Source organism: Arvicola amphibius, chromosome 10 (assembly GCF_903992535.2).
Source record: "Arvicola amphibius chromosome 10, mArvAmp1.2, whole genome shotgun sequence".
NCBI lineage: Eukaryota > Metazoa > Chordata > Mammalia > Rodentia > Cricetidae > Arvicola > Arvicola amphibius.
Genome location: NC_052056.1, coordinates 36,271,420 through 36,281,395, shown reverse-complemented (window position 1 = coordinate 36,281,395; position 9,976 = coordinate 36,271,420). Strand labels below are relative to the sequence as shown.

Sequence of the window (9,976 nt, the reverse complement as noted above, 5' to 3'; positions counted from 1 at the left end):
ACATTCCACCATTGACATTCATGGTCCATGTGATTGTGCAGAGACTGAACAGAAATGACACTGGGAATGCAGTGAGAATCACCCTCGCAACAGTTGTTGTGTCTCTGAGATCCATCATTCCTGATTTTATATGAAAATGCCAAGTATATGCTTCTGAGATACAAAACATTTTACTGTTTTCAGCTGGCAGTGTTCACAGTTCTCATGAAGCCTTTAATGGAATCTTAGCCGTGCTTATTCTAAAAAAAAAAAAAGAACTTACAAATTCCTTTCATACTTATAAAATTATGGTCTAGCACTTCCTTTATCTGAATAATTTTTTCAGATAAACTCTCAAAGCTTTGTTTAATTATTACACAATACAATCTTTAAAAATGCACAGTTTCACAAATGTTTATTGACTTGAATAGACTGACTCAAGTATTTTAAAATTGTTCATGAGCTTCCCTGGTAGAGGGTCATATTTAGTTTTCTGTAGACATGTAAGGTTTTCTCATGTTTTCTGTTAATTTTAAATACCAGATCAAGTTAGAAGAACACATGGTGACTGGCATACAAAAAAGCAAATACAAATTCAGCTCAGGAAAATACAAAATGAAAGACATAAAAAATTTTGAACTCCTAGGTTTGGTCCTTCTCCCATCCTAAGGCACTTTTATTAAAATGCTTTAAAATTACATTTTTGTTGTTGTTATTTATAGTACTGCTTTTAATCTGAGTTTATCAACTGATTATATATATGTGTGTGTGTGTGTGTGTGTGTGTGTGATATACTATACAAAATCAACATTTTGAGTTTTGGAGAATATATTTCTATGTGATTTATGAATAGCTCAAAAATAATTTTACTATGAGAGCTGGTCTTTACTCTGCATTTAATATTTCAAAGTTTTAGTGTTTAAAACTTTGTCCCCACTATGTACACATCTAACATCAATGCTATGATAAAGCATTGTAATATGACAATTTGGAATATATCAAACATTTCTTTGAACCAATTTTGTAGAAAATTCTACATCCTAAAAATCTACAGCTGTTGCTTTAAACAATAATACAAGGTAAAAAAATGTCATTTCTTTTGTATTAAGATTCATTAATTTATGTATAGTGTTCTATCTGTATGTTTGCCTGAAGGCCAAAAGAGGGCAGCAGATCTCATTATAGATAGTTGTGAGACAACATGTGATTGCTGGGAATTGAACTCAGAAACTCTGGAAGGGCTGTCAATGTTTGTAACCTCTGAACCACCTCTCTAGTACCAGGAGAACATGAGGGAACAGGATGGTTGAGATCCAGGAAGGACAGAGGAGAACCATGAAAGAGATATTTTGATTGAGGGAGTCATTATGGGACTAGCACTAGAGAATTCCTGGGAACTCTCAGGAATCCTCATGGATGACCCCAACTATGATCCTAAACAATAGTGAATAAGGTGCCTGAACTTGCCTTCCATGTATTCAGATTGATGAATACCTTAATTCATCATAGAACCTTTATCCAGCAACTTATGGAAGCAGATGCAGATATCTACAACGAATCTCTGGTCTGAGCTCTCAAAGTTCAGTCAAAGAAAAGGAGGAGTGATAATTTGAGAAAATGTGTCAAGACCATAATGGGGATACCCATTGAAACACCTTACCTGAGCTAATAGGAGCTCATTGACCGATTCCATATTAACAGTGAGAGAGCCAGCATAGGATCAAACTAGGTTCTGTGAATATGGGTGACAGTTGTATGGCTGGGTCAGTCTGTTGTGTCACTAGTAGTGAGACCAGAATTTATCCTTACTGATTTAACTGGCTTTTTGGAGCCCATTATTTTTGGAGGTATACCTTGTTCAGCTTACATATAATGGGGAGAGCCTTGGTTATGCCTCAAAGCAATGTGCTAGACTTTGTTAACTCCACATGGAAAGCCCTACCCTCTCTGAGGAGTGGATGAGGATCAGTGTCTGTGGAAGGTGTATGGTGGAAGGAGCAGGCAGAGGTGGGGAGTGGAAACTGGGATTGGTATGTAAAATGAGAATTGACCAGAATATATGTAAAGGTTAGTACAGACAGAATTTTCTGGGATGGAAGGGTTTGAAAATTCTGTTTGAGTTTAGTGAAAAGCTTTCATGCATTATGTCTATGGAAGGGATCTGTTGATGCTAAGACTGATTAGTTCAGAGTGGAAAGGCTGAAAGGAAACTGAGAATCTTCAACAGAGTTGGGAACAACTTGGATGTTCTTCAACTGATGAATGGGAAATAACAATGTGGTACACTCACACAATGAGTTCCACTCAGCTGAGAAGAACAGTGAGATCCTAAAATTTGCAGGGAAAGTAATAAAGTCAGAAAATATTGTAGTGAGTGAGGCAATGCAAAACATGTTCTCTCTTTGCAGATCGTGGCTCAGAGGCTTTAGATTTGAGTATTTATCCTGATAACTGCAGAAGCCAGGGAGGTAAAGGGTGACCATGGGATAAAGGGGAAAACAGAATAATTCTAGAGAGGATGATAATGGGACACAGGAGCTATGAAGTGAAATTTAAAAAAAAAAAAAACTAGGAGAGAAATTACAACTTTGAAAAGGAGGTTGAGGTTAATACAGAGGAAGAAAAAGAAGAGATAACTAACCCTCAGAGTACTTGAAAAGGGTATGAGGAAAGTTTAAATGGAATGACATTACATAGGGCCATAATGGTTCTTTCAAGAGCCATAGACTATCTGATGGAAGATCCAGTTTCAGGCTTAGAAATCTCCCTTTGTGCTGTTGAGGGGAAGGTGTCAAAGAGATTCACCAAACAATATGGACTATTGCCATTGTCCTTGATTGCATCCCAAAACTTAAAGATTAGACCCCATTGCTAAAATAAAAACACACTTTAAATACAAGGAATCCAGATGAAAAAGACCAGCAAGACTTTTACCTAAGACCAAATGAACACAGGTCTGAAGGTACTATGCAAGTTGCCAAGGGAGAAAAAAGATCAATAATCTTATCCAAATTTAAAAGCTACAAACAATGTTCAACCAGGAAGAGGCCCACAAAGGCAAAATAGCATTAGTGTTATTTTTAGGGTAAACAACGTTCGTGTAGATGAATATAAATAAGGCCCACTCAGGATGGAACTTCAGCCCAGTACTGTAAACTTAGCCAAAAACCTGTGGCTGTAGACATCAGAGGTTCTAAGTGAGAACCAATTACTGTAACTTTCCTATAGCAATATAATTTCAAACTGCATTCTTAATTCTTATGTACTCACAAATAGGTATTACTCTTACCCCTCAGCAGCGAGACATCTTTCTTCAGAAGGTGGACGCTACTAAGTACAACAACCATTTATTTGCAAAGTTAAGCCCACTAATAGGTTATCCAATCATAAGTCACCAACTATAAACCCATATATAAGAAAAAGAATAATTAGTTTTAAGTGTGTGTGTGTTTTGTGTGTGTGCATGTATATACATGGTGCAACTATGATTATATAAAAGTTCATAAAAATGAGTGGAATTTGTAGGGACACAGGAGGAGAAGGGGAGAAAGTTAAGGGTGGAAATGATGTAAATATATTACTTGTATATAAAATTCTCAAAAACTAAGTTTAAAGTTAAAGAGATAGCCAGTGGGCTCTCTCACATTCATTGTATGTGAGACTACACAAGGACATAAGTATTGCATTATTTTTTAATAATCTTATTATTAAAATTATGTTTATTTCTCAGTTTTCAGAGTATCATCTTAATGGTTCATTTATGTTAGATAATTATCCAATTTGTTTATAATACAATACAGTATAATTAATTCACTGAATGTCCTTTCATCTCTTGTGCCTATACTCTAGATACTATAGCAGGATTTGAATCTATCATCTAAGTTTCATTGATAACCCTCACAATTTGCCATAATAGCCCCTACTACAAGTCAAGCCACAATTACATGTGAATAATTAAGCTTTTCTCTTTGAAGTAATATGGTATCTGATTATTTTTGTTAAAAGAATTATGACATAATTATACTTGTAAACTCAAAAAGAATGACTTTTTGTGTGTGAATGAGTATTTTCCTACATGATTGTATGTGTGCTATGTGCGTGCTTGGTGCTATTTTAAGAGTGAATGAGTATTTATCTGCATGATTGCATGTGTACCGTGTGCATGCTTGGTGTCAATGGGAGTGTGGATAAGTATTTACCTGTATGATTGCATGTGTACCACTGTACCATGTGCATGTTTGGTGCTGAGGGGAATGTGGATGAGTATTTACCTACATGATTGTATGTGTGGTATGTGTGTGCTTGGTCCTGATGGGAGGGTGGATGTGTATCTGCCTGCATGATTATATATGTACCATGTGCGTGCTTGGTGATGATGGGAATAAGAACAAGATCTGTGATCTCCTGGAGTTACAGGATGTTGGAAGTTGTATAGTGGACATGGAGAACTGAACTAGGTATTATATAAGAGTAACAAATGCTTTTAAAAACAGAGTTAATTTGTAAAATTTCAGGGATAGTAAAGACTTTTTGAGCTGGTTGGTGGTGGCACATGCCTTTATTCTCAGCACTCAGGAGACTGAGAAAGGCAAATCTCTGAGTTTAAGGCCAGCAAAGTCTACAGATGGAGTTCCGGGACAGCCAGGACTACACAGAGAAACAAGAACTGAAGAGAGAGAGAGAGAGGGAGAGAGAGAGAGAGAGAGAGAGAGAGAGAGAGAGAGAGAGAGAGAGACAGACAGACAGAGAGAGACAGATAGATTTGGTAACATAGATTTTAAGTTGATATGCCAATTAAAATATGTTAAAGCATAGATAAAAAGAAAGTTTAGGAAGCAGATTGCAATGTTAGGAAAATAATTCAACATTTTAAATTAGATGTACATATAAATAACTTTTCTTTTGATTTTTCAAGACAGGGTTCCTCTGTACAGCCCTAGCTGTCCTAGAACATTACTCTTGACCAGGCTGGCCTTGAATTCAGAGAGCTGCCTGCCTCTGCCTCCTGAAACCTGGGATTAAATTAATGTACCACCATGCCTGTATACAAATAATTTTAAAATGAATTTAGTTATGTAGTATATTTTTAAAGGACTTTTGTCACAGAGAAAATAAGGGTATTTATTTTAGGATGAGATACAAAAGTTGACTTTTTTCTAATAATGTGCATTTTGATTATGGTTAAGTAATTAAATAAAGGCATCATACAGCTTTCTTTATAGAAAATATTTGGTATTGTTGTTGCCACTGACATGCAGATAAGCTGCTTCCAACTAGTAGAACAAGGCATATCTGTTAGTAGTCCAACAATTTAAAGCTAATTCTTTTGATACTTTTCACAAATTTTGATATTTTTCACAAATAAATATATTGAAATAATATAATTACTCTTTTTAAAAAATAATGAATTACATATGTCTACAAAAATAACACTCATTAAACTAAAATATACAATTGTGTGGTATATTATCAATTAATTTACATCTGATGTGTACCTGCAATCATTATTTTTCTATAGTTGAGAATTCATTAGCATAACTTTGTATTTATTTAATTTTAGGTGCCAGACAATCTTGTAAATTCCACTTTCAACTCTAACTAAAATTGAAAACAACAGTAATGTAATTACCATGAAGCTTTATGAAATTGCTTTTCACTGCGTTAAAATTTATAAATTATTATAAATATTATAAATTATTATTTACTATCATTGATAAAATGGTAGCCTGGGCTCTAAATATAGACATGACACATTTTGAACATTTTAAGTTATGGCTACTCCATTTTTCTTCCTATATCCATTGATACCATCTTTATATTTAATTGCATTTTCTTTTTTTCTGATATTCAATAGTACATATCTTCTCAAGAATGCATTCCATCATGAAATAGAGAATTTTTTTGTTTTTAACAGTGTTTTTTAGTGTAGTAAATGATTAAAAACCTTATTAAAGAGGAGTAAGCTTTTCCTTCCTGAAAACCGCTAATTATATTTGCCAAAGATGATTAGAGTTATTGTCTCGGCAATTTTGTCTCAGGATGTCTTAGTAAAACTACAAATTCACATCTGAAAATTTGGAAATGACAAAGAAAATAGTTAACATGAAAATCTAAAAACCCAAATAAAGTAGAGAATATTATTTCTAGACAAGGTGTTTATGAGTTGTGATCCCACAGCTTCTCTGACCGTTATGAAAGAAACCAATGGGGTTTCAGACCTAAAATTCAAAGCTAGTTGTCCCCAGCAGAGGGCACTGACCCTGCAGGAGAATGACAGAGTTCTGGTCAGTACATAGGAGCTCTTTTCTTTTCTGCTGATTATGTCATCTTATTTTTCACGTAATGTGAGGGAGAAATGTCTTAAATTTGTACAATTAGTATTTCCTTACAACTCTTCTAAAGGCACCTATAACCTCTTTGTTCCTGAGGCTGTAAACAAATGGATTGAGCAGGGGAATTATTACTGTATAAAATAAAGAAAGCATCTTCTCTTTGTCTCCAACTGGTCCAGACCCAGGGCAAACATAGATGAGAAAAAGAGTTCCATAGAATAAGGAGACAGAGAGCAGGTGGGCACTGCAGGTAGAGAAGGCCTTGCTTCTGCCCTTCTCAGACTTCTTTCTCAGGATGGCAAAGAGGACACGGACATATGAGACGATGATGGTTACAAAGGTGAAGGCTTGTATAGAAATTGAAAATACTAAAAGCACAAACATGTTAATTGAAGGATCAATGCAAGAAATGCTGAAAAGTTGTAAAATTTCACAATAGTAATATTGTATAATGTTGGATCTGCAGAAAGTCAGTCTAAGTAACAAACCCACATGAATTGCCAGGTGCAGAACACCAAGTAAGTATATCACCGCTATAAACTGAGTACAGAGTCTATTAGACATCAGCACTGGATAAAGCAAAGGCTTGCATATGGCCACATAGCGATCGTAGGCCATCACAGACAGGAGAAAACATTCTGTAGTTGCACTGGAACCCATAAAGTAAAACTGAGCAAAGCACTCAATAAGGGATATCGCATGATTTGTAGACAAAAAGTTGATAAGCATTTTGGGAGTCACAGAAGATGAAGTGCATGAGTCGGCAAAGGCTAAACTGCTGAGGAATAAGTACATAGGGGTGTGAAGGTGACGGTCCTTCGAAATGAGAACAATCAGTCCGAGATTGCCCACCATAGTGACAAGGTAGATGACTAGGAACAGTAGGAAGAGGGCAGCCTTTAGAGTGGGCTGATCTGTGAGTCCCGTGAGGATAAACTCAGTCACCAGAGTGTGGTTTTCTTCTGGCATGTCTGACATGGACAGTCACTAAAATGAAAGAATCAATAAATACAGAGTTCCTAAAACTATAAAATTTGTGATATCCTTGTCACTAGTATATTCCAAATGGATGTTTCTTAAACCAGGACTTTAAAAATTTCGTCATTGTCTACTTTAATATGCATTACAATTTCTGAATATTAAAAAAATTAAACATTAACACAACTAAAGTAATATGTGCATTTAGTGGAAATCCTTTTTGTTTTTTTTTTTTTTTTGCCGGTGGGGTCAGGCATGAGTTTTCTATGTAACTGCCCCAGTGGTCTTGGAAGTGACTCTGCAGTCTAGGCTGGCCTTGAACTCACAGAGATATGCTTGCCTCTGCCTCCCAAGTGCTGAGATTAAAGTCATAAGCCACCACCACCCAACTGTGAAAATATCTTTAAATTTTATGAATGTAGTTTGTGTTTTCCATATTTAGAACTGCATATCTCATTTGAAACTCACATGAATAAAACAGATTCCCCTCTCAAGAGAATAATCTTTTTGATACACTTGAGTGTATTTGATGTTAAACTGAAGCTTAAAGATTAAATAATCAAGATATTTAGACATTGCATAATAGAGAAGTGGGATTAGAAGAGCTCTCCAATTCTAATATAAAAAGAATAAATACTTAAACAAATATGCATTGTCATACAGTGGGAAAGTGTAACTGATGTGACAGATTATGCTAGCACTGTCAGCTGTAATCTGGAAATACATAGAATGAAATTCCTACTGTGTACTCTGCATATACCTACAGGAAAATGAACACACATCACATCTCCTCAGGTATATGATTAGCATAAAGTAAAAGACATCACAGTGCTCACTCGACATTAAGGTGAAGAAATTGATGTTTTCCCATATTACTTGTGAAATACTAATTGAAACAACCTTTGGGATACAACTTTACAAAATTCAATTTATTTGAATAAAATATACTTACTAATAAACCTACCATTCTTTTAGTTATACTTTAGAAATCTAAACATTACTGTATAAAAACAGATATACAAAGAATATATAATTCATCAAAAGGAGCACATAAGAGAAACAGGTAGATATTTCTTGGTACATTCAAAAGAGAACTATTATCAGTTGTACTGGAATTACCACAATGAATATTATCTCTGAAGACCAAAATATGCAGGAGTAAAAATTGCCATAATCATACAGTAGACAAATAAGCTCTGATTTTTAAAATATACTCTTAATTTCAAAAATATGTTTAAAACACATTATATTTATAATATTGGTTGTCTTGGTATCTGAGTAGATACTTGGAAGAAGAGGGAGAGGTGGGAAAGAAGGAAAAACCAACTAGGTATTTCATAAAAGCAGACTTATATAATTAATATTTTACACAAAATTATATCTACATGTAGATATTCTCATCAATATGCATATATTAAGTGGTGGGTAAAAGAATTTTATCAAACATGTTAATAGCTTATAAACTTGAGAACAATGGAGTCTTGATACTGTCTTTTTTTAAAAAAATATTTTGTGACATGAAAATTTAAAAGCAATAATTTAATTTTTTATAAGCAAAGTTCAATAGAAATATAGAAATAACCTCCAAGATATTTTCATATTTCTTTAGCTATTATAGGAAAGAAATTTTTGGCATTGAGAATGTGTATATATATATATATATACATATATATATGTTTGTAATACTTAGGGAAGATTTTAGATACCTTTTAACTTCAAAAATGTTCTTATTAAAATATTTCCATTGTGAGCTCTGTGAGCATCTGTTTAGAATATAAGATTTATATTTCTTTTAAAATTGTATAAACAAAATGATTTTTTAATATTTTTAGTCACAGAAAAACTTCAAAAATTTTCATATGAAAAATAATTTAAAATAAAATGAATAAATAAAAGCATAGATATTGCTATCCTATATGCAACTTTCAGAACATTTTTATGTGTAAAAATGTGCAGAAATTGGCTGTCCATAACTTTAAAATGAAAACACATTTTCTTCTAAGAATTGAATATCGGTATAAGGAATGATTTTTGAGCTGCTGTTCTATCTAACAGAAAATAAAAATCACATTTGAGAACTTTTACTTTTAAACACATAGAGTCCTAAACATACATCAGGATAAAATGTATGGCCAGATATAACTATTGTAACTGTCTTCAGTTATTTTGATATATAATTTAGCTTAGAATTAATAATTTTAACTTAACAGTAAGAATATTAATTCAATGATAATTATTTAGCTGAACAGTTTCATGAAGCACTTGGAGACAAGTAGAGTCTGTGGCAGTTGCTTTCCTTAGCTTCACATGATTTGGTGAATTTGAAGAAATTTTATTTCACTCAACCATGATCACTTAAGAGAGAATTTCTCATTCAGAAATATTATAAATAAGTAATAATTGTGGCATAATCATGTCTTAATTAAGAAAACCTTTCACACTACAAAATATCCACTGAATACATTAAAATTTTCTTATCATTATTCATTTTTTACCTTCATTGTCTGATCAGTGAGATCATTCTTAATGAGTGTTACTGATGCAATGCAATCCCAAATGATATATATTTTTCAGACTGCCATTCGTAGGTGTCTGTCTTCTTTTCTGTTGCTAATTTTTATAAAATCCTTTTAAAATTTTTTAATTTCTTATGAAAATATTCTGTATAAATTACAAATTTGGAAATC

General features: G+C 33.5%; 1 protein-coding gene across 2 annotated transcripts; it reads right to left on the bottom strand.

The window, feature by feature from the left end:
- Window positions 1-977: 977 nt before the first annotated feature.
- Window positions 978-7,280, bottom strand: LOC119825147 (olfactory receptor 5AC1-like). 2 transcript variants are annotated; one of them, XM_038345840.1, is made up of 2 exons: window positions 6,386-7,280; window positions 978-1,012 (listed from the first exon to the last, which is right to left on the bottom strand). In XM_038345840.1, the coding sequence occupies exons 1-2, from the start codon at window positions 7,278-7,280 to the stop codon at window positions 978-980; spliced, it is 930 nt and encodes a 309-aa protein (XP_038201768.1). The 2 variants fall into 2 exon arrangements, with proteins under 2 accessions (XP_038201768.1, XP_038201769.1); XM_038345841.1 differs by lacking the exon at window positions 978-1,012 and having other exon boundaries at window positions 6,354-7,280.
- Window positions 7,281-9,976: the final 2,696 nt, after the last annotated feature.

Bases quoted from the DNA above. Each gene is read 5' to 3' on its own strand.
- LOC119825147 (XM_038345840.1), bottom strand. From the start codon at position 7,280: ATGCCAGAAGAAAACCACACTCTGGTGACTGAGTTTATCCTCACGGGA. The intron at 1,013-6,385 runs GTGCCTTTAGAA...TTTAGGATGTAG, and splicing joins CAGGAACAAAGAGGTTATAG to AATTTTCTACAAAATTGGTT.